Source organism: Serinus canaria, chromosome 17 (assembly GCF_022539315.1).
Source record: "Serinus canaria isolate serCan28SL12 chromosome 17, serCan2020, whole genome shotgun sequence".
Classification (NCBI taxonomy): domain Eukaryota; kingdom Metazoa; phylum Chordata; class Aves; order Passeriformes; family Fringillidae; genus Serinus; species Serinus canaria.
The window spans coordinates 6,079,953-6,107,681 of record NC_066330.1 but is presented as its reverse complement, the minus strand read 5'-3'; the positions used below and the strand labels follow the sequence as shown (position 1 = coordinate 6,107,681).

The 27,729-nt window shown below is 47.8% G+C and overlaps 1 protein-coding gene across 3 annotated transcripts in view; it reads left to right on the top strand.

The window, feature by feature from the left end:
* The window catches only part of COL27A1 (collagen type XXVII alpha 1 chain), a 145,916-nt gene that overhangs the window by 14,720 nt on the left and 103,467 nt on the right, over positions 1 to 27,729 (top strand). For all 3 annotated transcript variants that reach the window (XM_050981025.1, XM_050981026.1, XM_009093500.4), the window contains 5 exons: positions 171 to 1,594; positions 10,543 to 10,596; positions 19,183 to 19,236; positions 24,198 to 24,251; positions 26,141 to 26,194. In XM_050981025.1, coding sequence (XP_050836982.1) covers positions 171 to 1,594; positions 10,543 to 10,596; positions 19,183 to 19,236; positions 24,198 to 24,251; positions 26,141 to 26,194 — 1,640 coding nt within the window. The remainder of the gene's footprint in view (positions 1 to 170; positions 1,595 to 10,542; positions 10,597 to 19,182; positions 19,237 to 24,197; positions 24,252 to 26,140; positions 26,195 to 27,729) is intronic.

Genomic DNA, 27,729 nt, shown 5'->3' with positions numbered 1-27,729 from the left:
TGTGAGTTCTCCATGCTGGTTATGGGATTATGTATGTGAGAGGGTGGGATTAGATATGAAAGCTGGGATTGCCTGTAGCCTTGGTGCACAGATTGGTTTCACCTCCCTCCTCACCCATCCAGCCCCTGGGCCTCCCAGCAGCTCACATAACCTTTGTGCTTCCCTTTCAGATGTGGATGTTCTTCAGAGACTGGGCCTGTCAGGGAAAAGGCCATCGAGTGGATGGTCCTCCTCCCGTGCAGTTCCTCCAGGAGTCATTCCTTTCAAATCAGGGGTCATCTTCACTCAGCGAGCCCGTGTGGAAGCCCCGCTCAGCGCCCTGCTCCCGGCGGGCTCCAGCTCTGACCTGCTCCTGGTGCTGAGCCTCTGCTCCCACCGCATCAACAACGCCTTTCTCTTTGCTGTCAGGAGCAAAAAGAAAAAACTGCAGCTGGGGCTCCAGTTTGTGCCCGGGAAGATCATCGTCTACGTGGGCCACAAGCGCTCTGTATATTTTGATTACAATGTCCACGATGGCCGGTGGCACCATATGGCCATCAGCATTGGTGGCCAGACAGTCACTTTATTTACTTCTTGTGGGAAGCGCAGAGTACATGCGGATTTGCATTTTAAAAAGGACGAGGCGTTGGATCCACACGGATCTTTCCTCTTTGGGAAGATAAGCCAGCACTCCGTGCAGTTTGAAGGAGCCATCTGCCAGTTTGATATTTATCCTTCCGCCAAGGCAGCTCATCATTACTGTAAATACCTGAAAAAACAGTGCAGGCAAGCAGATACCTACCGGCCAAACCTGCCCCCTCTCATCCCCCTCCTGCCCAGGGATCCCAGTGCCTCCCCCAGGACCCCACAGCATACAGAGCCCTCACTGCAGGGCCTGAAAAACCTGACCACTGCTGCCCCAAACTCGGAGCTTGGCAGGGTCACTGCACCCCTCAAGACGAGGGGTTCAGGTGCCACAACCCCCACGTTGCTGTCAACCCCACCATCGCGGCCAAGACTGACTACCAAAGCCACCAAGGTCACCGTGGCCTCACCTGTTGTGTCAAGTACCAAACCACAGGTACCCACCCAGTCCCCTCGGGGCGTGGGGACAACCCTCAGGGTGTCCCAGCCCACTCCCAGCACACGCAGGGAGAAAACTCCCCTTCCCACTGCTAAAAGGGCCCCCCCAACGAGCCAGAGCCTGCTCACGGCCAGCAGGAAGGAGTCTGAGCAAGAGACCAAAAAGAAGACCAACAAAAAACCAACCTCTGAGGCCCCTGAAGCGCTCAGTACTGTAAAGCCACTGAGGAGGGTGACTGATAACACAACCAGCAGTGTCCACCTGGTTACCCTGAAGCCAACCCCGCAGAGCCCAAGCCGTGGGCCCATCCCAAAGAAGCCGTCCCCCACCAGGAGAGTGGATCCCAGTATCATCCCTCTGGTCTACACCAAGCCACCCCTGGGCTCTGCCCGGCCCAGCTCCAGAGCCAGGGCCTTCAACCTCACAACCCCAGCTGCCACAGATGGCTATCAAATCTTTGACCCCTTGGCACCCACTCCGTTTCCATTTTTACTGGGATTTCCAGGAGTGAAAGGAGAGAGAGGACCTCAGGTATGTTCAGGCTCTTGGTGGTGGCTGTTCCCAGTCACAGCTTGGCTCTAGGGCTGGCAGACCACAAGCTCCAAGGGTTTCTGTGAAGCTCATCCAAGTGTGGCAGCCAAGCCCTGCTGCATTCCTGCATTCATCACAATTTTAGCATAAATCTCAGTTTGAACCTGAGTGTTCAGTGATGGTGGATGCTGTGAAACATTTGTGGGTAAAGTTGCTGCTTAGTGTTAGATTTTTTAAAAAGAAAGGAAAGAAAAAGATAAATCACACCTTCTTTTCCTTTAAATTGCTGGCTAAATGACCAGGTTGGTGCTATCTTCCACACCCTTGGTTTATCTCTGGTCATCTTCCATAGAAAACCCAGATGCCTTAAAAACATGCCTCAAGTTAACTATTTCTTGGCACTTGTTATTAATTTGTTTTGTATCTGTTATTCACAAATCTAGAAAATATTTGTGCCCTGTTCCAGGAAATGCAAGTGCAGAGATGGGTCCAGGATTTATTTTTTTAAACAAAGTCTCATTTGTTTTTATGGTATAAGTTTTTCTTGGGTGTTTTGTTCTGGTTTTTATTTCTCATAGCCTGTGCTTAAAACATGCAAAAAGTTTCCTTTATAAATTTAACTACTGCATTCCATATAAAAAATAATCCCTTTCAGGTTGTATATATTGGCCATTATAAAAGCATACACACATTTTGTAATGCTAAAAGCACTCAGGCCCCACTAATTATCTGCTGGCTGTTCTTCTTTTTTTTTATTTCCAAATTTGAGAATGCAAACATGATCTTTAAACTGGCCAACTTTTAGGGGGATTTGGTGTTCCAGCCCAAACTGTCAATAGGAGAGAGGGGTTGTACATGTAAAATAAGTTTCTCCCAGACAGAGCCTTTGGTTGCCAAGATCCAGCCTAGAGGGAATTTTTATGGCTGACTTCTTAAAATAGTGAAAGAAGAGTTTACAATGGAAATATTGAGGCTGGTGTAAGGAATGACCAGCACTTGTCTCTGCAGAGCTGCTCCTTGGTGCAAGTAACACCTAAAGTGGAATGGCTCTCCCCAAGTCCTCAGTGGGAGATGAGCAGCTTGTGTTTCCTCCTGTCCCATCTCAAAGCTGGGTGGTGATTTCTCTCCCTGTTCTTTGGCTATGGAGTCAGCCAGGGTGGTGTTTTGTTCCCAGGTTCCTGCCCCTGGGAGAGGTGAAGGTGATCCTGGGCAGGGATTGAGCGTGGGCTACAGGCACCCATCCCTGATGGAGTCTTGCTGCTTGGAGAAGTTTTGCTAAATCCCTGAGTAGACAGAACAAGCTCCAGCAATTTGATCTTTGGGCAGGCTTCTGTGTTTTGTGGAGAGTCATTTCAGGCGTATTTCCAAGAGAAGAAGTCCAGCAGTTGTGCATTTCCCTTAAAACATCACTTAGCTTTAAGGGGTGAATCTGGATGCCTGCTCCAAGCCCACCACAATCCTGCCCTCTGCCACATTCTTGCTCTTCAGGTGTCATGAGGGTGACCAAGCTCTAAGCCCCTGCAATGTTAAGAGCTTATTATTGAACTGGAGTGGAAAATCTCTCTCAGGCTTGTGAATCATAGCAAAGAAATGGATTCAGGCTGTGGAGGGCTGAGGGAAGAGATGGCAGGATTTTTCCATCCTGTCTGAGAAAAACTGGAGTCCTGAACCGAGGGAAAGGAGAACTTTTGAGGCTCTGTCTGGCCTTATTCTCTTTGGCTGCTGGAAACAGAATCAGGGCTTGGGGAGGGAAAGGTTATGGCTTGGCTGGAGCTGGCTGCCACACGGTGCTCAGCAGCTCCTGTGAGTCACTCGGAGATCTCTGCACCACGCTTCCCTGGATGTCTCTGACGTGGGAAGGGAAAGAGGAAAAAAAGATCAGAATGGGAATGACATGTTGAGAAATTAATGCAGCATGTCCATGGCCAGATGAGCATGTTTGAGAGCAAAGTGCTGATAAATGTTCTGTGCCTGAGTAATTACCTGGCGCCATCCTCGCGCTGCCGGGCCGGCGCTGCTGATGAGGTCAGTGATATCCCAGCCTGGCCAGGGCAGGGAATGGGCTGGGAATGTCATCTGCTGTCTGGCACACCGAGGGAAGGACAAGGTGATTAATTAGTTTTCCCAGTTGCTGCCTGATACAAGGTCTCTTCAAGGAGATTGTCACCCTGAGGAGGGGGGTGTGGGGAGGGGGGAACTGCCTGCTGCCTGTTCAGCAAGGATTGGGGCCACCTTGGCTGTGATTTCTGGGCAGACTGGCAGCCACAGAACCCTTCCACCTAGAGAGAAAGGACTGTTGTTCATCCTGATCGTCCCAATGGCAGCCATGGTGTGAGGCAGTGATGACTCAAGGCTGTGTGGTGTCTGCACTTGAGGCTTTGTGAATTCTGCTAAAATAACCAATGAGATATTCTTAGCTGTGCAGAAAGGCCCCATCTAACAATAGAGAAAGGGTTTGATGGTTAGAGGAGTGTGAGCAAAGGACTGAAAGGATTTATTTGGAAATAAAATTCAGCACCCTCCAGGTATTAATCTGTCCTGAAGGACCACTAGGATGCTGTGCAAAAAGAAATGGAGACGCTGCATCCCACGTGGAACTCAGGCAGAGCATTAATTCTACAGGAGCATTGGGTTTGCTGAGCAGCTAGAGAAGGGAGGGCAATATGTTCTTAAAAAAGAAAAACTTCTTGGGAACCATTAATAACCACAAGCATCTGGGATCTCAGCTCTATGGTTTTTTTGGAGGGGAGAAATAACAAAAGGAACACCCAGATATCGTGCGAAGTTAGTAACGCAGCACTGACTCAGCAGCTGGCAAAAGTCCCTCTGGATCATCCCCACTGCCCAAAGCATCTCAGCCAGCCTTGCTCCAGAGCTCCAGGCCCTGCAGCATGACCCCAGCACGTGGCTGGAAGTAGCCTAAAACCCCCCTCAAAAGAAAAATGCATCCTGAAAAATAGTATTTGTTGTGGGTATGTCCAACCTGTGAACTGAGGCTGTGATGTGATGGGTATTTGAACCCTCCAGTGGATGGGTGCCATTTGCCTGTCTAGACCAGCAGCAGGTTTGGCAGGGAGATTTTGGGGGGCTACTGAAGCCTCTCCCCTGCCCACCAGCACCACCTGCCAGGTGAAGCTGTGCTGAACCCCTTCCCTGGCATGGCTGGGGTCTAGCACCCCACACCCCAAGTCAGACCTTTCTCTTCCCATGCAAAGCTGCAGTTCCTTCCCTACAGCCAAGCCTCTTGACAAGGCTGAGGGTTATTTTTAGAGCAAGAAAACCACCTCTTCTGCTGAATGGGCAGGCTGGGATCACTGAGAGGCTGTGGAAGTGCTAAGTAAGGCAAGAGGAGCAGAGAGTGCTTTTCAAGGACACCCCAATATCCAGCCAGAGGACAGGGGGCTCACACCCCCAGTTCCATCTGCAGGGCCAGGAGCCCCAGGCTGGAGGCAGAGGTGGTGCCTGGCAGGCTGCTCCCTCTCCCTCCCTCTCTGTCTCCCTCTCTGCAAGGCACATGTGTTTCCAAGGTCCCCAGTCTAGACTGCTCCAGCTGCCATCCTCTGCACGAGCAGTTTGTCTTGGAGCACAGCTCCTTCCCTAAAGGAACAATCCCAGCCAATTCAATCAGTGGGCAGGGAAGAGAGGTGACTGGAAACACAGATAAAATATATGAAGTGCCTATTTCCAGTCCTCCTCACACCAGAAAAGGCTGTTTGAGCTGCCAGCCCTTGATAAATTAAGGAACACACAACGTGTTTGGATATCTATTAATGAATGAGTCATATTAATAATAAAAAAAGAGAGACTGCATGCTTTGTATAATGCATGGGGAAAGTTTTACCCTTGCTCACATAACTGAATCAAATTTTTTTTGTGATTTAACCGGAAATATCCCTGAAGGGAAATCTTGCAGGCAAATGACCAAGCATCAGAGACATCTGTTTGTGTAAAATAAAGTTAATTTTGAAGAGAGATAGTTGATAGTGTGTTTGAGATAAATGTGCTGCAAAGAACCTAGGATCGTACAAGTATATACAAGTATTTTTATAATTTTTTAAAAATAGAAAGTGAGTAGTAGAGTAGGTGATCCCTGTATTCCTTCCCAGCCTTTCAGGCTGCCTTCCAAAGTCTGGGATCACTCCAGTGCCCTGCAGAGCCTGTTCCTGAAATGTCTCTGCAGAAAAGTGGCTTTCATCAAGCTGGAACACTCCTATTTTGTTGTGCATGGTGCTGCTACTCTGTGAGGAACCCAGTTGTGGACAAGGACCTTTGTGTGATAGGTGTTGCACAGACCCAGAGCAAACATCTGTGCCTGGTGAGGAAATCGTGTTACAGGGCTGGCTCTGCACCAGCAGCTCAGCTCCTGCCAGAATTCTGAGGGCTTTTTGTTTTTACACTGGTTGAAACCCAGACGTGGCCAAATTTTAACACGATAAGCCTGCCCTGGAGAAGAAAGTAACCAAAGTGTTGGGAGTTTTCCCCCCTAAAATTCTAGCTTTGTTTTAGGCAGTTCCTGAAGCCTGGCAATGATGGGGAGGTGAGGAGAAGTTGCCAGGCTGTTGAAGATGAGGGTTTTTTCTCCTCCTTTTTTATTCTCCTAAGCAGGGAATTTTGGCTTCCAGTGCTGTCCCTGTAGCTGTTCAGTCCTTCCTTGCTGGTGCTTCCAGAGGTACAAGGCTAAAGGGCAGGTTTGTGGCAGTGGCCGTCTTTCCTGTAGGAATATTTATTTTCTTCTTGGAAGAAAACAGTTCATTCCCCCTTTATCTGCTGGGGGAAGGTCACTCCCTGCTCAGAACGTGGTGCCAATGTGGGGAGAAGTTTTTGGTGTGTTTTCTGAACTCCTTTTTAAGCTGACTTTTAGTACAGGAATGAACACCTGAGAAAGAGGAATGCTCTCTCTTCTCTCCTCAGTCCTAGCAGCGTTCTGAACTTCTGAAAGTGAATTTTCTGGGACACAGGAGAGCTGTGCCACTAGAGGCTGGATAGAAATACATTGGGAATACCCTAAAGTAAATATGTCCATCTGTCAGTGTTCACTGGAATATGAGCTTAATAGTTTCCTGGGAAATCTCAGCTCTTTGCTGCCAGGCTGAGTACTCACCCCTGGGGAAACCATTACAGGAATCCTTTGCTGTCTGACCAAGTTGATTCAGCAATCATTTCCCAATTTCCAGCACCAGTTCTTGTACTCAGTGAGCTTTAATCCAACAGCAGGTTTGGCCTTGCTGAGTTTGGAGCTCAGAAGGCACCTTGCTCCCTGCAGCACTGCTGTGGGCAGAGGAAGCAGAGGGGGGGGGTCACAGTGTGGGAGAGGCAGAAGTATAAATTAGCAGCAAGAGGAAATGGCAAGATTTCCCTTATCCTCAGGGTCTGATGTATTTTCCTTTCAGACAAGTATGTTTAATTTTCCATTTGCAATTTGAAGCTCAGAGAGCTCAGATTAAAAAAAAAAGTCCCTTTTGCACCAGCAAGTTTCCCAGCAGCAGCTTAGAATAAATCCTGTAATCGTTTGGTGGGGTCGGTCGTCACTGCTAATGCTGCCGTGGGAAACTGAGAAGGGTTAAACTTTATTGTGGCTGCCCTGAGCTGCTTCAGGAGCTGTTCAGGCTGGTTAACAGCTCAGCTGTTTGGCTTGAGAAGAGAGAGAGTATCTGCTGCTGCTGCTGCTGCTGCTGCTGAGTTTCTCCTTGATCTCTGATCTTGCTTTGTGTGATAACAGGGTGGGTGTTCTCTGCCATCAGTTTGCAGAAGGAGCAGGCAAGGAGCCAGGAGACAGGAGCTGCAGTGCCAGGGGCAGGAGCTCACCACAGGAGGCTCCATCCCTGTGATGGGAGGGCAGGGCAGAGCACTGATATCCTCATCCCACTGCCAGCAGCAGGAAATCCTCCTTCCCTTGGAGCACTCCCCTCTGCTCCCGATGAAATTCCCCAGGGGTGCCCTAAAGGGACAGTGCAGAGGTCCCCACAGGCTCTGTGTGACCTGAGCTGGGGGTGAGGCTGAGTGTGCAGGCTCACTGATAGACATCTCCTGCCCCCCCTGTGGAGCCTGCACCTGAAGGGGACTGCATCCATCATGTGTGAGAAGCTGGGCCCTGATCCAGCCCCTTCTCCTCTGGATGCACACTTGCCTTGAGTGAATTTCAGCATTGCTCTCCCCAGCTGTGACATGTGGAGCCCTTGTCCCAGAGCTTGAGCCTCTTCTCTGAGAGCATGGGCTGGGTGATAGAGAGGCAGAGGGGAAAGGAGGCTCCAGGAAGGCACAGCCCATGTCCCATCCAAGCCAGCCACCAAGGAACTGAGAAATGTGACAAGTACAAAGTGGCCTCACAGGGTGTCACTTCTCACCACTGCCTGTGCCCATCCACTGCCCCAATCCTCTTCCACCTTCATTGGCTTCAATTTGAAAGTGGTCACATCCTTTCCTTCTGAGTTACTGTAGTGCCAGGCACCTCTGAGCCACTCATCCCACCTTCCCCTCATCCCTCTTACTCCTCAAGCAAGGAAGAATGAGTCTGAAGGGATGGCAGATCAAAACACCACGGCAGGGACTCCTGAGCTGTGTACTGCTCTGTGCTTTTCCAGCTAGAAACCTTTCTCTCAACTCTGTATTCCCTCTCCAGTGCTGGTATTAACTCTCTCCTTATTTTTGTGTTAGCTTCAGTCTGTTCTGAGCAGCTCACATTTTTGGAGAAGGTTTTTGCTCAAGCAGCCAAGTACAATTGCAGCTGCTGTTAGCAGGAAGGTGGAAAAGGTCACCTCAGTTCTGGTACACGGGGAATGCCATGCTCAGACAGTTGCATCTCCTCTTTTGCCTTCTCTAAGGGTGTAAATGGGGATGGAGTTTGGTGGAAGAGAGGTTAAGGACTTGGATTAATCTCTGATAAACTCTTATTAAACCTGCTGCTGCACTGGATTCATGGTTTGATAGTTATCATCCCAACTAAAAGGGCAGGGGGATATTTTTAATAAAATCTGGGATTCTGGAGCACAATTATACATGAAGCTTAAAAAAAGCCCTACAATGACGTGTCTATTTGCACAGCTGTATAATTGCATTATGCACAGGGCCCTGAGCTGGCACAATGGCAGGTTAAAACACTGGGATATGGCTAAAATGAGGGTCAGCTCTGTCCCTGAGGGTTGTTAATACAAAGAGCAGTAGCACTGTGTTAGCCAGCAGCCAGCAGCTGGCACAGGGGTCAGATGAAGTGTCCCAGGCTGTGGAGAGTGGACATCTCCAGGGCAGGCAGGGCTGGGCAGCAGCAGTGGCTCATGTGGTGACAGTGAGGGACATTACCTGTGGCTCATGTGGTGACAGAAGTTCATCCTGTGTGTCACACTGAGGGACATTACCTGTTCTGTGCTGTGTAGGCTCCTTTAAAACAAAACCTTTTCTTGTTACCTTCACTACAGGGAAAAAAGGTGCTGTTTATTGGTTGTGCTGATAAATTAACAGCACAGAGGACACTGGGGTGTCCTTATGCCTTCCTTGACTTTTTTTTCTACTGTGCCAAGTTTGGCTCTTAAAATAGATAAGACTTTAGATAATAGACTTTTATACAACCTAATGTGCTGTTTACATGTGGGAGGGTTGGTAATATCAGAGGAGTATTTATCCATTGGTTACCTGTATGGTTCAGGCAAGTTTTCCCTTTCCAAAATCTTTTCCTGGGCATGAGATTTAGGGTAGGGATCCCCTGGGCAGATTTTTTTCTTACTGAATCATGCCCTTGATGACTCCTGGGAGCTGCACTAGAGATCTTGAGCTTTTTTCTCCTGCTGGTGGGCAGCACCAGCCAGAGCAGCTCTGAGCAGCAGGGCCAGCCTGGCAGGGAGGAGATCCCACAGGGATGGCCCAGTGGGAAGGGAGCAAGACCAGAATGTGGCCATGGGGCTCATCCTGCACCTGCTCCATGCCCTGCACCTTCATCCCTGTGGAATGCTGTTCCTGGGACCTGCCATGCAGGCAGAGAGCTCAGGCTGCCTTCCAGACACCCTTCACTGGCTGCTCTGGATGTGTCTCCACTGAATGCAATGGAAACTTGTCTTTTGTAGCAAGCTACCAGAATATAAATCCTCTGGGAGACACTTTAATTCACAGTTATTCTTGTCAGACATGTTTGGCTTGGGGGAAAAAGAAGTTTTGAGGAGTTACTAGGAGTTGTAGATGGCTCTCTAGAAATCTGAATTCTCCAGCCCATTGAAAACAAAAAGAATAAATAGATGAACAAATTCAAAGGAGTTCAAACCTCGTTGGTTAAATATTTTTTCCTAACCTGTTTCAGATCAGTGCACAGCTGGGCTCGTGATATCTCCACTTTGTTCCTCCCCTCTTACAAGAGCCCCCACTACTCTGACGTGCATGACCCGACCTTTCCTTTGCTACAGAACCATATTTAAGAATTTCCAACATTGACACCAATTTTATTACATTTTATAACCTGCTGCTCTGATATATGAAGTGCTGGGGTTACAAATGCTCACAGATTTTGTTGTAACTCATGCAGGAGCCTCCAACACCAAGAGCTGCACGTGTCCAGCTGGTGGAGATTAGAACACACCATGTGCTTCCCTTGCCAAGGTGCTAACACAGAGCAGGAAAAGCCAAACTGGGACACAGTTGTGTCACCCCTGTGACCCAGCACAGGTCCAGGAGAGGGGAAGCAGGAGGCACAGCTGTGATCCTGGGAATGCAGGCTGCAGCAGGGAGATGGGGATGCTCTGTCTCTACTCTGTGGAAATGCGTGCTCCTGCAGATGTTTTTGTGCATGGCTCTTTATCCCTTTATAGCAATAGCCTAAGTTGAAGGGAAGTTTTGGCTGTGATGCTGTAATTGGCCCTTCTCCCCAGGTCCTCTCCAAATGACTGTGTTATGGCTGTCTGTGAAGCACTGTCAGGAGCACCATTCTGTTACAGAACCATCACTAATGCCTGTTTTTGTTTTTCTAGGGCCCACCAGGTCTGCCAGGCTTACCAGGACCCCCTGGCAAGAGAGGTTCTCGAGTAAGTGCTTTAAAAACTTCCTTCCATTTGCATTTGAGTTTGCCTGTCCTGTTGTTCCAAGGGCTGCTGTAGCTCCTGTGGCTGAGTAATGATTTCTTCAGGACCCTCTCTGCTGAGCTCTGTCTCCTCTCTCATTCCCTGCTGGAGGTTTCCACACTGGTGATTTGCAGCCTCCCTGAGCAAAGGTTTGGCATCAGCAAAGGCTGGGGATGGATGTTTCCAAATGGCTGTCAGAAGAATGAGATCTGTCTGTCTCATTTTGTTTCCAGTATCTTTTCCTTTTACAAGCTGAATATTAGCTGGATATTAGCTTTGGCTGCTTTTTGTACTCCCCTTCCCTCTCCCCAGCCTCACAAATTGTTTACTTCAAGGTCCTTCATTGGTGGGACCAAGGTCCAGGACCAAGGACCCAGCACACACAGAGATGAGGTTTTCCTGTTCCCCAGACCTGCTCTCTGACTCCTTTTCAAGCTCTAAAGCAGAATGCCTTATCAGTCCAGGAATTCGCCATGGCTCTCGCAGAATTTCTTCCTCCCCAAATGAAATTCTGCTGCAGATCTTTGAACACTGAGTGCTGTGCTGAGGAAACATCTGGAGCTGAGTGCTGCAGCTAGCTGTGAGAAAAGCCTCCTGCTCTGGCCCAGCTCTCCCAGGGCTGGGCAGTGTGCCTGACCTGGATAGGGTGCAGTGCTGGCACTGCTCTCCTGGCAGCTTGGGGCTGTTTTCCTGGGAGCACAGGGCTGTCCACAGGGTACAGCCATGGAGCCCCTTCCCTCAGCACTGCTGTGGGCTGGGAATCCAGAGCTGTGAGTGTCTGAGGCTGGAGGAAGGGAATATTTGGATCTGTGATCCAGGCAGCATCCTGGCCTGGCAGCAGAGGGAGATTTCCTCACACATACTTGGCTGAACCTCAAGCCCCATGTAATGTCTTTAAAGAGCAAGCAAGAGGCTGAGAGCTGGGAGGCTCTCAGGCATTCCCCCAGGACACTTGCTACACTCCTGTGAGATCTCACAGGGACCAGCAAAAACAAACTCCTCTCCTTTCTCCAACAATAAAATGCAGGTCTGCAGGACCCCTGGAGCCTGTGGGAATCAAGAGCTGATTTGGGCTGTAAGTGAGCTGGGTTAGGCAGCGCCAGGCTCGTGTTTATGGATGAGAAAATCTGTTCCACGTTAGAGGAGAGTTTTAGTGAAGCATCAGCCCTGATATCTTCTTCACAAGGGCCCAAGCTGCTCCCACCTCAGTAGATTGCCCAGAGTTTGCATTTCTTGCCATCCCCATTAAAGCTGGAAGTTGGTTCCTACCCCAGCTCATTGCTTATGAGAGGGGTTTGCTGTTAATTCTGGCAATCCTGTGCTTTGCAATCTAAACTCCAGGTCTGGAGTCCCCAACTGCATCCCCTGCCTGCTGTAGGAGTGACCAAATTTCAGCTCCACATCCCAACTTCAATTGAGTTTCTTCTGAAGGAAACAGCATCATGGAAGCTGTGTCATAATTGTCTATTATTCCCCAGCTATGGTGTGCTCCATCCTATATTTAAGATGATCCCCTGAAAGACAATAAGCAACAGAGGGTTTCTGAGCTCAGCCCCTGCCAGAGGTGCTGAGAATTGGTCCAGGAAAGAGTTCCCAGTTAGGAAGTGCTCAGCACAGCTGAGCCTGGCTTGGCTCAGACCTCTTCAGAGAGGCTGTGCTAATTTTGGGAGGGGGCAGAAGGGTCACTCTGTGAATGTCTGGCCTGGAGCACTGGAGACAGGACTGCTCTGTGCCTGAATTGTTTTGACTTTGGGAAGTGTTTCTCCTGGTAATTTTTTCTTGTCTCTCTTTGGGATTTAGGGATTTCATTGGAAAGTGAAGCTGCCATGAACTAAGATAGGCTTAGGGGAATTCTTGGCATCTTTTGCTTTTGTTGTGCTTGAAAAACTTAAAAATAAACGTGCAACATTGCAGGGGTTATGTTCTACCTCTCCTAACCTGATCCTCCAAAAATCCAGCTGCAGAGTTCCTGCACCAGCCCATGGATAAGCCATGAGGTGTCCCACCAGGCTACAGCCCAAGTTTGGAGCTCCAGAGGAGAGGTGACTATTGCAGGCAGCCTTGCAGTGCTGGATGCAGAGGAAAGGAAGGATCTTTTTGTCACCAGTGCAATTTTTCTGGCCTAATGCATGAGATCAATTGCCCTTGTTGTAACTTGTATAATTTCTGTGTTATTGATGCTTATACAGCTGCCTGGCACATTTGAAAATCCAGTAGCGGCATTTGACTTGTGACTTTCTGTAGTGTGAAGTTGCCTCATGCTGATGTGTAGTGCACAATTTCCACCCCATGTTGTCTCCTGCCTTTGTTCCCCCCCATAAAGGTCAGGGTGAAATGAAATCTCTGGTCAGCCTTTGCCTTGAGTGAGACTGTGGTGGTTGAGAGTCTGTAGGAAAATCGGGCTGCTCCCATGGATTTGTCTCCTGGTTTTCAGCAGATGAGTATCACCAGACCCACCTGTATAGTCTGAGGGTGGCTCTTCCATGTAGGTAATGCCACCTGCTGTGCAAAAACACCTCCCAGGCTCTGGGACAGCATGGAAGAGGGTCTGATTGGGACATATCTCAGCATTCAAGAGCAATCCAAGGCAGGGTAGCAGAGTGGATAGTGTGGTAGTCTTGTTGAAAATTACAGTTTCTCCATTTTTAAAAGTCAATCCCCATTTCAGAAGCATGGAATTAATTGCACACCCTATCACTCCAGCAGCAGGGGCCCAGTGAGACAGATTCAGGCTATTCCTGTGCTCTCCTCTCTGCAGCTATGAAAGAAAAATCTTCATTTTCATAACAAGTGAAAACTGAGTGTTCCTTCTTCTCATTATTTCCTGAGGGACACAAGAGAAATGAGTTAAAAATTGCAATGGGAATAACCAATAACACTATCCCAGAAGTGGCTAACACTATCCCAGGGGTGGCTAACACTATCCCAGGAGTGGCTAACCCTATCCCAGAAGGATAACACTATCCCAGGGGTGGCTAACACTATCTCAGGAGTGGCTAACCCTATCCCAGAAGGATAACACTATCCCAGGAGTGGCTAACACTATCCCAGAAGTGGCTAACCCTATCCCAGAAGTGGCTAACACTGTCTCAGGAGTGGCTAGCACTATCCCAGGAGTGGCTAACACTATCCCAGGAGTGGCCAGCACTATCTCAGGAGTGGCTAACACTATCCCAGGAGTGGCTAGCACTATCCCAGGAGTGGCTAACACTATCCCAGGAGTGGCTAACACTATCCCAGGAGTGGCTAACACTATCCCAGAAGTGGCTAACACTATCCCAGGAGTGGCTAACACTGTCTCAGGAGCTCTCCAGTCTGTAGAGATATTGCTGTACTGCCATGTGTGCTCTCCAGGAAGGGTTTCTCTGTCTCTATCCAGCTGGTTTTCAGGATGGTTTTCAGCTTTCATGTCTGCATTAAAGAATTTGAGACATAGGAAGAGGTCTGTCCACACTGTTTATTCTTGGATAAATGTGCTGTGTGCCTGATCAGGTGTCTGTGTAAGATCTGAGGGAATGGCAGTGTTAGCAATGAAGGATTTCCCCGGCTTTATATGATGTGAAATGCCAGGCAGGTCACAGGACACCTCTTCCATGGTGGTAAGTGTGAGTGGTGGCACTGGGTGACACCCCCAGTTCTGTGCAAGCCATGGGTGCTGAGCTTTTTGCATTTCTTCAAAAATCAGGGTCTCCCAGGGAGGCAGAGGCTGGGGCTGGGATTTGCTCTCAGGGATGTGCCAGCAAGCTCTACAAGGAGCTGTCAACAAAGGGCTCCCACTGGAGCAATCATTCCTTCAGCACTGCAGCTTGCTCCTGCCTCACTGCAGGCTCTGTGAGCTTCACCCAGGGCTGTCTGCATCAGGGGCTGTGCACAGCACATCTGCTTTGAACAGCACATCTGCATCCACCACAAGCTGGGACCCATTCCACTGGTGTGGTTTGACCAGCAAGGTACCCATGGTTGGAGCAGGTCTGCAGAAAAGAGCTGTGAGTGACACTTGGTCCTAAACCCTGCCCTCCAGATGGGGCTGTGGAAATCCCACTTACCTGGTTGGCCTCTGCATGAAGGAAACAGCAAGTCTCAGGCACATGCCAGACAGGAGCCCAGCTCTTGGCATGGTTTGGGCTGAAAGGGACCTTAAAGATCATCTTGGTCCAACCTGACACCATGGGCAGGGAACCTTCCTCTAGACCAGGTTGCTCCAAGCCCTGTCCAACCTGGCCTTGGTTGTTTGCTCAGCCCCCAGGACAGCAAGAAAAGAGCAACAGTCAGACTTTCCAAAACACTTAAATAATTCAGGAAGCCAGGTCTCACTGGTGGTCACTCCCTCTCCAACAGGTGAGCAAACTCAGGTAGAAGAAGTGTTTCATCCCTGTCCACAGCACAGGTCAGAGGCAGAATCAGCAATAAAACACCTGATGTGCTGTAATTGCTCTTGGTTTCTTTAAACTCTGAGACACCACAGGAGAAATCCAAATGGATTTGGGTGAAAGGAGCACACATGCACTCCCTGATGCTTCAGGATGCACTTGCCGTCCTCCTGTGAACCACAGCAGCTTGAAAGACTGGGAGGTCCCAGTGTAACATGTCCCTGTTACATTTGGTCTGTGGCTGGAAAAAATCTCCCTTTCCTTCAAAATGCAGGGCTTCCCTCCTGAAACAAGCAGCTCAGTCAGCTGGGGAGGTTCCCCAGGATCCTCATTCCCTTAGGAAGATCTTCCAATTTCTGAAAAGTGTTTAAAGAAACAGTTTGCTTGGCTTCTCCTCAAATATTTAGCTCTTTTTCAGCAAGCCAGAGGTCACAGTGGGATCTGTAGGTCAGAAGCAGAAAAAGTTGCTTTACACAGTGAAACCCCAAGACTTAATGAGCTTCAAGTGAGTGGTCATTCCTCTGACTGGAGCTCTCTAGCATTTAGCAGGAGTTGGGAGGAATTTTTTCCCCTTCCTTGTGAATACTGGAGGGTTTGGGGGGAGCTATGCACAGTTACACTTTTGTTAATTTTTGTGGGCTGGGAACCACGAGGCATAAAAGGGCTTCTGTGAGCAGGGTCCCATCTCCAGGCACCCCCAAGCCCTGCTGGGTGGCTCAGTGTCCTTCTCAAGCAGCATCATTCACACAGAAGGCATTCCAGGCAGATGGGAAACCCCTCCTGGCTTGGGGAACACATTCAGGGATTGTTCTGCTCTCCGTGCCACGGAGCAGCCTGGGGCTGCTGCTGTCCCATGTCACATTTTCCATGGAGTTTCTGGTACAAGGCTTGGAAGCTTCCAAATGCAAGTCTGCCTGCTGCTAGGTTGGATTGTTTCAGCAGATATAGGAAGCTGAAGTGGGTGGGGAAATGAGCACCCGACAAATAGTGACACATGCAGTAGGATTTTTTCATTTAGTGGTCTCAGCACTGTCCTACCCTGTGTGTAGATAAGAGGAGCAAAACTGAGGTATTGATGATAAATACATTTAGGAGAATCCAAATTTCTAGGTGGGAGTGGTAAATTGAATTAATTAATCCAATATAGCAATTAACTGTTGCTGACAGCTCCTGAGGCAGCTGCTATCCTGCACCTTTTGTTACTCAGCCCATCTAACTGTGCCACACAGCATCCTCCTCCTCTGCCAAGAATGTGGGTGGAATCCCAAATTCAGGACTCACCATGTTGGAACACATCAAGATCAATTATTTTTTACAATTTTTAGGACTGCTGGCAGGCTACACCCTTTTCTCTCCACAGTTGCCAGAGCAGTTTCAGATGTCTAACACAAGCCCCAGGACTGGTCCCAGCAGTTTCCTTCATGCCAGACTGGACTTCCCACTATCATTTCATCACCAGGATGAGGCCACTTCCACTAGGCTAAAACCACATCAGTCTTCAGGGACAGGATGAGTCTGTGACCTTCCTTTGCCTGGATTACACTGGATGCACTCTGTCAGACTCATTGAACTCGCTGCTGAAGGCTCTGCTTTATCTCAAGAGCCTCTGTTTTCATAATCACACTTTTAATCACTAGAAACTGTGACTGCATCCTTCCTCCCCTCTCCCCTCCTTCTGCTTGAGGCTTTTTAGGGTTTTGTATTTCCAGTGTTCCCAGACAAAGGAAGGAATGATGGATCTGACTCCATGTTCTCAGAAGGCTAATTTATTATTTTATGATAATATATTATATTAAAGAATACTAAAATAGCTATACTAAAGAATACAAAAAGGATACAGAGAGAAGGCTGAAAAGATAATAATGAAAATTCCTGACTCTTTCCAGAGCCCTGACACAGCTTGGCCCTGATTGGCCAAAGAGTGAAAACAATTCACATGAAACCAATGGAACAATCACCTGTTGGATAAACAATCTCCAAACACATTCCAATGCAGCAAAACACAGGAGAAGCAATAAGATAATTCTTGTTTTCCTTTTTCTCTGAGGCTTCTCAGCTTCCCAGGACAAGAATCCTGGGCAAGGGGATTTTTCCAGAAAATGTGATGGTGACATTGGGATTTTGTTGCTGTGCTTTGGTTTACTCTGGAAGAACTTGATTTTGCTGGGGGTGTGATTAGTCTCCTATCCAGGAGCTCTGGATTGGCAGCTGAGCTTCCCACAATCCAGGTTTCCTCCTGGAATGCATCACTTCCATCTGGGAGTCCCAGCACACCGAGCTGCTCCCTGCAGCCTGACACTGCTGTCAGCCTGCCCTGGGCTGTGCTGGAGCACAAACTGCAAATGACTGCACTGCTGTGGGCTTTGGGCCAAGCTGCCTCACTCCAAAGCTGAATTACAGCTGAGTTCCCTCCTCAAATCCAGCAGCAGGCTGGATTTATGAACCCTATTCAGAGCTACCTCGATTATTGCTTTTGTGTAAAAGCTTTTTAGGAACTCATCTTTTATAGAGACTTTGCTGGCCTGATTTCTGTCACTTATTATTCATTATCCTACATATTTGAGACTGGAAAGACTTGGGCTGAAGCATTTTTGCCACCATAGACTTGTTGAATTACCTTGAGCAGCACATTCAGTCTCTGTTTCAGTGTTCCACCCACTAAGGTGGGCAGGTGATTCCACAGTTTGCTGGGAAGATAAATTTATTTAAGACTCCTCAGTGTCCAGTACTCTGGCTCAGCAGCTGTATGGGTTTTTTTAAAAATGAGAAGTTGATACTCAAGCACCTTAATTTTAATTGAAGCTCTTTCAGTTTCACTGGAAATTCACAGATGTGCTAAACAAGAATTTCAGATGAAAATTTAGAAGTAAATTAAGAATGGGGCAATAAATGTATTTGGGTTCAGACTGAAAATTTGGAAGGAATTTAAGAATGGGCTGTTAATTTACCATTAGAAAAGTTCAGTCTCAATCTTTTAATTAAACAGCCTCTTGCAGCAGAGCAGCATGTTGTGAAATAGCTCTGAGCATTCAGCAACTGTCTGTTCCACAAGATGCAATTTTAAAAGGCATTATTTTCTATTAAAATGCAGTAAAAATAAAACTGAATAGAGATCAGTGCACTGATGTTCTCTCAGAGGACAGCAAGGGCACTGAACTTGGCTGCCAGTGGCATGTTGAAGTGCAGTGATTTTCCTTGGAAATCAGACCCTGAAGATTTTGGCCCCAAAATGCTCATTGGAAATGCTGAGAAAGTGCCTGAGTGGTTTTTTATCCCCTTGCCTGTGCTGCCCTAACTTGAGGGTACATCAAGACCTCCTCATGGCAGGGTAGAGCTCTCACACATTCCTGGCAGAATTCTTGGAGTTGAATTCTCAGGTTGTTTCATCTCCCAGGAACGTGTTCAAGAGGACTTAGAATTGTTATTACTCCTGCCTGAAAGGTTAGCAGATCTTCTGTGCTGGGTATAACCCAGGCATAAACTATTCTTAGCTGCTTATTCCAGATAACTCCTTAAATAGGCCTTGGAAAATGTGCAGGGTGCTTTTAAAATATGATGTATAAGGAGATACTGGTGTATGTGATTTGAGGTAGATACTCTGGCAGTGTCACTGGCTTGTGAGAACTAAAGGAAAAAAATAGATTGAACTATATGAATTATGGATTCAAAGAGTTTACATGGATGTGCTGCTATTCCCACTGTTTTGCTGTCTGATCATCCATTTTCTTTCCAATCTCTAAAGGCAAAAATCTGGTTGGCTTGTAAGGAAAATGAGTTCACCCCAAAGAGCTGAACAATTTTCCTTTGGTAATTACTTCTGTTCTCTTCAATCCTGAGCAAAAAAAAGCCCCAAGCTGTTAACACCCCCACACACTTCCTCTTCCCTCTGCCTGCTTCCATTCCCTTCTGCTGGGCTCCTCCCAGAGCCTGGACTCTCCTGACCCATGGAATGTTTGGTTTACCCAAATTATCTCAGTGTCATGACATGTCCTGTGGTGACAGACACACATCCCCTGCCACAGAGCTTGATGGGAGCTGAGTTTCCAGGGAGGGTGCCAGTGCCAGCATCCCCTGCCAGGGCACCCCAGGGCTCTGTAAGTCTGGCACAGCACTGCTCCAGCATTCATGCAGATCCCACCATCTCCTTTTGACTCTGTTTTGTGTTTGTTGTGTGTTTTAGGGTCCCCCAGGCCCCCATGGAAACCCTGGCTCACCTGGCCCCCCAGGACTGAAAGTAAGTATGAACTGCTGCAAGGAACTTTCCCCTTCCCATGCCACAGGACAGCTTCCTTTTCTCTTGCTCTGGACAAAAAGTAGCTGAAGCCATTCCTCCCTCCCTCCTGCTCTGCCAGGGGCTCTCCAGCAGCACAGCTGAGCCTTTCCCTGTGCCCAGAGAGACCCTGCTCTGTACCTCCATCCTTGCTTCTCCTCAATTTCAAAGACTGCCAAATTAGGATCCTGCTTAAGCCATGCCTGTGCCAGGGCACAAACTGCTGTGTCAGACAAGCGCAGTGGAATCCTTGCTCCAGAGCTCCAGCAGCTCTGAATTCCTTTGCTTTCTCATTTCTCTCCTCTGGATTTTGCAGTTCCTCTGAGTCTGGACAGTGGCAGGAGTGACTGGCAGCACCCAGCATCTTCCTCTCCCTTCCTTCTCCTGAAACTCCTCCCTCTGTCTTTCCCTCTCCAGAGTTTCTGGGAACTCTGAACTCCCCCAGAGCTCCCACACTGATCTCATAGCTACCTTCTAGACGCCCCCAGCTCTCCCAGGAGGGCTCACAGAGGGCTGCAGAGCCAGGGCCCTGTGCTTTGTGCTGTTCTCCTGCACACACATTCCCTGCGGGTGGGAGTCACCCCCTGCAGCTGGACCCTCTCCCTTTGCCTGGGATTGAGCACAGATGTGGCTCTGGAGGGGTCCTAACCCTGCAGTGTGCAGCAAAACCCTTCCAAAAGGTGTTTTAAATCCCAGCTCATTCTGTGTTTAAGGCTTTGTGTTACCTAAAGACTGAAGTTACTGGAAAACTGGTTTGGATTGCTTTGGTATGATTGTTTACAAAGGAATAGGTTTATATTTTATACCATCTGTGTTGGACTAGAGAACAATGGAGCTTGGAGAGGCAGTGCTTAGCAGAGATTTTCAGTACCAGGGAGCTGTAGAACATGTCAGCCAAACAGAGAAAGGTGTGAGCAATAGTTCTGTCTTTTCATGATCTCATCAGTAGGCAGAGATGTTATGAGCACTATTGATGCTCTGGGAAAAAGATTCTGGAAACTTGGCATGCTGCCTCTGTGTGATTAAAAATTAGGCACTGGAGACATGCTGGTGAACAGCAGCTGGTTTAAATTCCACATACAGCCTGAAAAGTGAGCCTGTAAAAGTTCTACATCTTAGTGTTCTGCATTTATTCTCCATCAATGACTTCCAGATCACACTTGTTGAGTTTTATAAGTCCAATCAAACTTCTTTTATCTAACTTCCAGCCCTGCAAATCCAGCCTGGTCCAAGCTGTGGAGTCAAGCTAAGTTTCTATTCTACAGGATTTTTAAGACTTTTAGCCTAATGACTCGTCAGAAATCATCATTTGGCTGTAAAGCCCTCTTCAGTTGGTCACCTAATAGAAATTAAGTCTTACTGGAAGCATTTTTCCTCCATCTCAATGCACAGTCTGGCAGCAGGAGGTCTCAGTGGATGGAGAGCTCTAAGTCTGCAGCAGAGATCTGGTCTCACCAGGCTCTGTGATGTATTTTATTTTTGTCCAGCCACAATTTGCAGGATAGTTCTGTTTGTGGTGCTTTGTCAAAAGAAGTATTAGGTTTGCAATGGGATGTGAGAGCTGGAGCTCAGCCCAGGTGAAGGTTCACCTCTAGCAGGGGGAGCCTGGTGAGCTGTGGTTACATCACCTCTGCCTCAGAAATGCTCTTTGGAAGGTGTGGATCAGATGCCAGAGTTTTGACTCCCCTCCTCCCCTTCAATTCTGTGGTGTTACAGCAGTCCCAGAAAATGGACTTTGCCCCAAAAAGTGGGTTTTCACCCAGTTATGTTTTACTTGCCTGCACCTGGAACTTGATTTCTTCATCATAAGATCATCAAAGAATGGTTTGGGTTGGAACCTGAGAGCTCATCTCATTGTGGGCAGGGACATCATCCCCTAGACCAGGTCACTCAGAGCTCCATCCAGCCTGGCCCTGGACACCTTCAGAGATGGGAATCTTGTTGACAGACCCAGCACATGGCAGAAGTTCTGGATTTGTGAAAGCTCAGCCTGCACAGCAGGGCAAAGCAGCTCCAAGTGGAACTTCTCTTGCTGAGAGGCTGCTGGGCTTGGTCCGGCTTAGATAGCCATTAATCCCACACACAAAAAAAAAAAAAAAACAAACCAAAAAACAAACAAACAAACAAACAAACAAACAAACAAAAAAAGTAATCTAAAAAAGGAAATTGAAGTTTCCCAGCTAGATACAGCTTGGAAACCATGACTAACACCAAGTCATTGTCACTCAAGAAGGGACCCAGGAGCATAACATTTACCAGCTGGATGAGCAGGGCCCTTGTAAGGCCAGGCAGCTCTGTGCAAGGGCTGTGGTGTGGCACTGCAGCCTCTGGGTGTTTTTCTGTGCCTCCTGCCTGGCTGTAGGGCTTTGGTTGTGTTTCTGCATTTCACAGTCAACCCTGTGCAGAGCCCAGTTTATCCTCACCCCTGGAGCTGAGCACTGCTTAGGGAGCTGATCTTTTGCACAGAGCTGTTTGTAGCTGTTGAGCCAAAACCCTGCTGATCTGCTTGGGCATGGTTCCACTGACTCCAGTGGCATTACACCTGCTTGTGCCACCTGGGAGTTCAGCCTGTGGTGCTCAGCTCAGTAATTCATGGTGTGAAACTGCTCAAAGGGGCATTCTTGCCACTTCCTGCATTCTGCTTGTTGTCCTTGGCAGTTGTAAAATTGCTGTTGCATCTTTTTGGCAGGGACTGATTATTGCAGAAAGCCTCTGCCACAGCTGTAGCCACAGGCTGGGCTGGGGCTGTCACCTGAAAGCTGCTGGGGGACAGGAGGAGTGGTTTTGCTTTGTTTTGTAGCTCTCAGGATGCCCTAAAAGCATTTGGGATTGGGCAGATGGTCAGACAAGGTGTGTTTTCAAAAGCCATTGCAAGAGTTGGGCTTGCATCTCTCACCTGGAGGCTTTTGGGTGCAGGTGTTAGGATGATTTGCTGCCCTGGATAAATCTCTTCTTAAAGCACTTGAAAAATATTGGTTTTTTTCAGTTAAGTGAGTGTTTTTTCTCTCCAAGGTAGCTTATCAGTTTGGCTCACTGATGTTTAAAATATATTAGTGGGACTGCAAAACTGAGATGTTTAAATTGCACAGCTCTAGACTTCTCCCAGGTAGGAAAAAATCACAGATGAAAACAATTTCTTCCTTTACAAGAGGAAGATGTGCTCTCAGTAAGTGAGGAGGGAAAGAGAAACTTGTGGGAAAGGTGTTGTGGCTTGGCTTGGACAAGATTTAGGTTAATTCCCCCGTTGTTATTGCTGTGTAAGAAGACTCATGCAATTAATCCACAATTTCAGCCCTCACATCCAGCTGGTGCCATTGCTGATTGATCTTGAGGACATGAGATCCTGCTGGTGGCTGAGCTCTGCACCTGTGTGATGGTCTCAGCAGGGCTGGACACAGCCAGTGCAAAGCAGAGACCTGGCTAATGTGATCTGGAGCTTCCCAGGGGAAAACACAAGTTCTTTTCCACGTCTCAAATTCATTGCATGGAGCATATGGGAAGATTTAGGGAAAGTGGTGGGTGTCTACCTGCTGCAGTAAATGAATTTTGCAGAGTTAAAATGAACACCCAGCGATCCCAAGGGCTGCTCTAATCTGTTCCCAGCAGTGGTAGCACCCACTGACTGCTCTGAAGCTCAAGGAGTGGGAGAATTGCCCTGATAACAGCTGCATGCAGAGCAAGATTATCTGCATGACTTCATTTGCTGTTTGGAAAGGCAGCAGCCTTCATTGAGAATTTGTGCAGATACATCTGCCTTGAATCAGCAGTGCTCCCTACAGTCCAGAGCCAAGCTGTCTCACTCCTGAGTCTCACAGCCTGTGGTGGATGCTGCAGGAGGAGGAGGATGGGGGGTTCACACTCTGTGCAAGGTGGGAAGTACTCCCAAGTGAGGCTGTGTGGAAAAGCAGCTCAGCTGACTGTGACCAGAGCTCTGTGCTGCTCATGAGAAATGCCAGTTCATCACCACTATTGCTCCTTTCTGGGTCTCCCCTCCAAGCACTTCCCTTGGCCATTAGTTAATCCCCCAGCTGTCCTGTGCTGATGGGCACACAGAGGTTGTGGTTTGTTTGTGATTCATGGGTGTTAAATAGTGACTGATCCTGGGATATCCATCTTGGCTGTGCCAGAAGAGATGTTCTGTGTGCTGAGCTTTACCTTTCCCCTCTTCAATCTCTCCTCTTTTCTTGGCACTCTTCAATCTCTTCTAGATTTTCCTACTTGCATCTCTCCCTGTGAGTGCTCACATTACCTTTCCACCTCTTGAAAAGTGGGATTTCCAGAGGAATCTGCTGGAATTAGATTACCAAGTGCTGCTGAGATTCCAGCCTGTGTTTGTCAGGAGATCACAGCCTCAAACTGTAATTTCCCTCGTCACAGTTGTTAAGGAGGAAAATAAGGAATACTGCCACTTAAGGTCAAGTGCTGCTTTCTGCCAGCCTGGGAGCCTCACAATTGCTCTGCCTGTTGGGGGTGTCTAATTAGTACAACTTTCTCTGCAGTCTCATCTGTTCCTCACAGTTAAAAAAGCAACAGCATCTAGTGAGTTGTCGAGAAGGATGGTTCAGCCCCAGTAATAGGCTTGGTAATTATTTTTGTGATGGTAGCTGTAGACAAGGAAGGAATTGCTGCTGTCTGGTCTAATAAGTATCAAAAGTCCTGACATTGCTTTCTTCCAGTTATCCTTTCTTTAGCCAATTGAATACTGTCAACTACTATTTAAAACTCAACTCTTTAGCAGCAGCAATCACTCACCAAATCCACTCCCAGCACAACAGCTATTCCAAGCCACTTTAATACTTTTGGGATGTCAGGGAAGACTGGGATAAAACAAAATTATTTTCTGATTTGGAGGCTCGGTGGAAGCAGAACCACATCTGTGGGCTGGGCCCTTGGGTTATGTCACTAATGTAAGTTTTTCATTTCAGGGTCAGAAAGGTGATCCTGGGCTGTCACCTGGAAAAGCTCGCAATGGGCAGAAGGTGAGATGTCACCCCGAGGCTTCCAGAACTGTGCACACTCACAGGGGGTCTGTACTGCAGCCACCAGCACCCCAGCTGCTTAGGACTGGGAAATAAGGCTTAGATCTTGGATTCAGGACTGAAGAGAGTTGGCTCTCAATGACCACAATGCACTGAGGTGCCACCTGGCATAGTGCTGTTGTCTGAGTGTTTATCCAGTTTATCCACAATCCGCAGGCCAGCTTCAGCCACAGGCTGCTTCAGCCAAGTGTTTCAAGTAGCACATCTGAGCTACAGCCACGCTCTGGGCATGCAGCTGCAGCAAAAGGCAATCCCAGGGTAAGGAATAAAAACCTTGGAGGCCAGGGAAAGGATGTTCTTGCCCAGGAGCTGAGGAACAGGGGTTTGCCTCATGCTGCAGCCCCATCAGGGTAGAGGTTTTTTGGTGGAGGCTTCTAAGGCATGGACCTCACTAGGGGGTTTCCACCTAGGGCTGCTCAAACCAACACAAAGCACTCAGCTGGGAAGGAAAGCTCTTTCTGGGCTTAGCAATTTTTGAGGATCAGAGTTCTGCTAATGCCTTTCAGTAAGTTACAACTCCCATTTTTGCTGTTTCACAGCTGAGTGATTTTTACTGAGGCAACAAGCCCTCACAGAATTTTAGAAATGAACAGTAGGGCAATCAGGGCTCCACATCACCTACCTCAATTACTTCTTTCAGTGATGCCTGCACAATCCTTGGTAACTCATGTCCAGGGCAGAAGCCTGATTCTCTTCCTCTCACCATAAGTCTTGCTATAAATGCACAGCTCATAGAAAGCACCAGCCTTGAGGAGCTTGGGCTCTTCATTTGATACCAGATGCCTCCATAAAGCACAGTGAGGCCACACAACTGCAGGAGGGAAGGCAATGCTAGAAAACATTCAGAAGGCTAAGACTGAAATTATGCTTTTAACTTAACACCATGAGATGTCTTCTGAAATTTCTGGTGCATTATATTGGAGTGGCATCATGTGGAAATCATCCACCTGCAGGGTCTGGAACTGTTTTCTTGAGGACAATGCTTGGTGTAAAAAAGGGAGAGGTCCAGATGACCTTCAGCTTGTGTTAACGAGGCTTTATCCCTGATAGCAGCAATATGAATAAGGAGTTTCCAGCAGTGGAGTGATGCCTAATTTTCAATCTAGACACTGGAAATATCTGTTGAATCTCAGAAAGAAGTCACTCAAGGGTTTTTGGTGCTGATCAGAGGAGGTTAAGTGGGCTCACACAGCCAGGCTGGGTGTTGGAGAGGTCTCCCAGCGACGCGCTCACCCGTTCTGTGATGCTTTGGGTTTGCCAGCTGGGATGTGATGCAATCCCCTTTCAGAAGCACAGGCCACTGAGCAGAGCCTCCCACCAGCAGCCTGCAAAGGTTCAACTCGTGTCAGACAGACAGGTTAAATAATTACACCACCAGCACCATCCCAACGGGAGCCATTGGCTGAGCCAGTGCAGTAGCAGAGTGTGAGAGCAAATCACAGGGTTTGGCAGGAGGTACCTGTTGTTCTTATTGCATTTAAAATCTAAAATTTCCTTGCCTTGGCGATTTCAATGCCTATTGAAAGGCGAATGAAGCATGTGACTGAATGAGATCATTGAGGGGAAAAAAAGCACATTCATTCTGCTTGCAAAGAGCTGGACTCCAGCAGCAGCTGCCATTAATTAACTGGGGTTATTATTTATATGAGCCAGTTAATAGAGATGTTGTTTAAATCTACTCTTCTTATCCAGTCAGGTTTTGAAGAGTTGTGATTAGAACCAGAAATATCAATAGCTGGGGGCTGGTGTCAGCAAAATAATTGTGGAAACTGCAGTAGGCATAGGGAAAATATTGCTGCAAACTAATTGAACTTGCTTGCTTCCAACAGGGAGATGTGGGCTTACCTGGTTTAACTGGGTTCCCTGGACCACCTGGTAGAAAGGTAAGAGTGTTCTTTTCTAGTGAATCAGATCAGTAATTTTATTTTAAAATTTTCTTCTATAACTCTGCCTGAAAGATTTAATTCAAACTCCCAGTACCCACCCAAAGAGCCTTATGCCTGTTCAGCAGGTGTATAACCTGGGGAGACAGGCTGAAGCAGCTGCCCCAAGACTATGTTAGAGTATGAAATGAAATTCTGGGTACAGAACTCTGTTCCTTCTTTGTATTCCTCATCCCTCTGCACCCTGACTCTGGATGTTCCTCAGCAAGCTCAGTTTGGGCCTGGTGCAGCCAGTGCATTATCTAAAGGGATCTCCAACCAACAGCAACACTCAAAGGATGGATTCAGAACAGTGCTAGCATTCCAAGGAAACCACAACTGTCTATCCTGGTAAAGCACATTTCAAGAACATCTCTGTGTGCCTTCCCTCTTTATTTTGCTTGGAGACTGTCAGCACTGGTGAGGTTTTGCTTTATTTGCTTCCATATTGATGCTTCAACACCATTAACATCACAAACAACACATTTATGCCTGGAAAAGGGTATGTAGGGATAAAACACAAGATCCATCCCTGTTTTCCTGAGGCAGCAGGGTGTGTTCCTATCCATGCCTTCAAGTCTGCCCAGCAATACCTGAGCTATCCATCTGGAGCTCAGATCTTTCATATTTCAAGGATATTTCAGCTGAGTTTCCAGTTCCAGGCTGTGTTGGTGGGTTGGTTTCTTTTTTTGGAGGCTGGACCTGTTGCAGGGAGCTGTTTGGGGCTCAGTGGCCATGACTCCCCCTCCCAGCAAGCCAATATTGCCACAGCTAACCTGAGCAGTTAAAATTAGCATCTTGTTTCCATCACTTCATCAGTCAATGGGCCATTGACCATGCACTGTTGCTCAGGTCAATTAGCTGCACACAAACACCTCCTCTGGTATGTTTTAAGACTCCAAGGAGAGAAAGAAGGTGTGGAGGAGGCTGAAAGGAGCCCTCCCTCTCCAGGATTATTTGTTGTATGCTTTATACTAGAACCAAATTGCCAAGAGGAGGGGCTGAGTTTATTTTTCTACTCCAAGGCTGGTCATGCTTGGGGTGCTGTGTGGAGTAGGAGCGATTGAGTGATTAATTACAGATCTTTTGCTGTCACAAACAAGTTCTAACTAATAGGGTGCAAAGAATACCATTTTCCTGGTATAACAGCTCATAAAACAAAACCTTGTGGTTACGATCAGCAAAATGCAATGTCAGGAGTGCAAGCACTCATAGTGGAAAAAGCAGAGAAGGAATAGGAGATTGAACAAACATTCCCAAGTCCAGCACATGGCCTTCACATCTGATCTTAACTCCCACAGGACAGGGTAAAGGCAGGGATATGCTTCTGTTTCTTCAAGTAATGAGCAAGTTGGATGTTGAAATTTTTCCTTTGGTGCAGCTTAAAAACACCTCCCAGTAGCACTAGTCTGGCAGTGGGTTTGGTGTAACCTGGCTTTTATTAGCATCTTGCATTAAGAAAAAAACTACAGCTGTTGGAGAAATGTTTGGAAAAA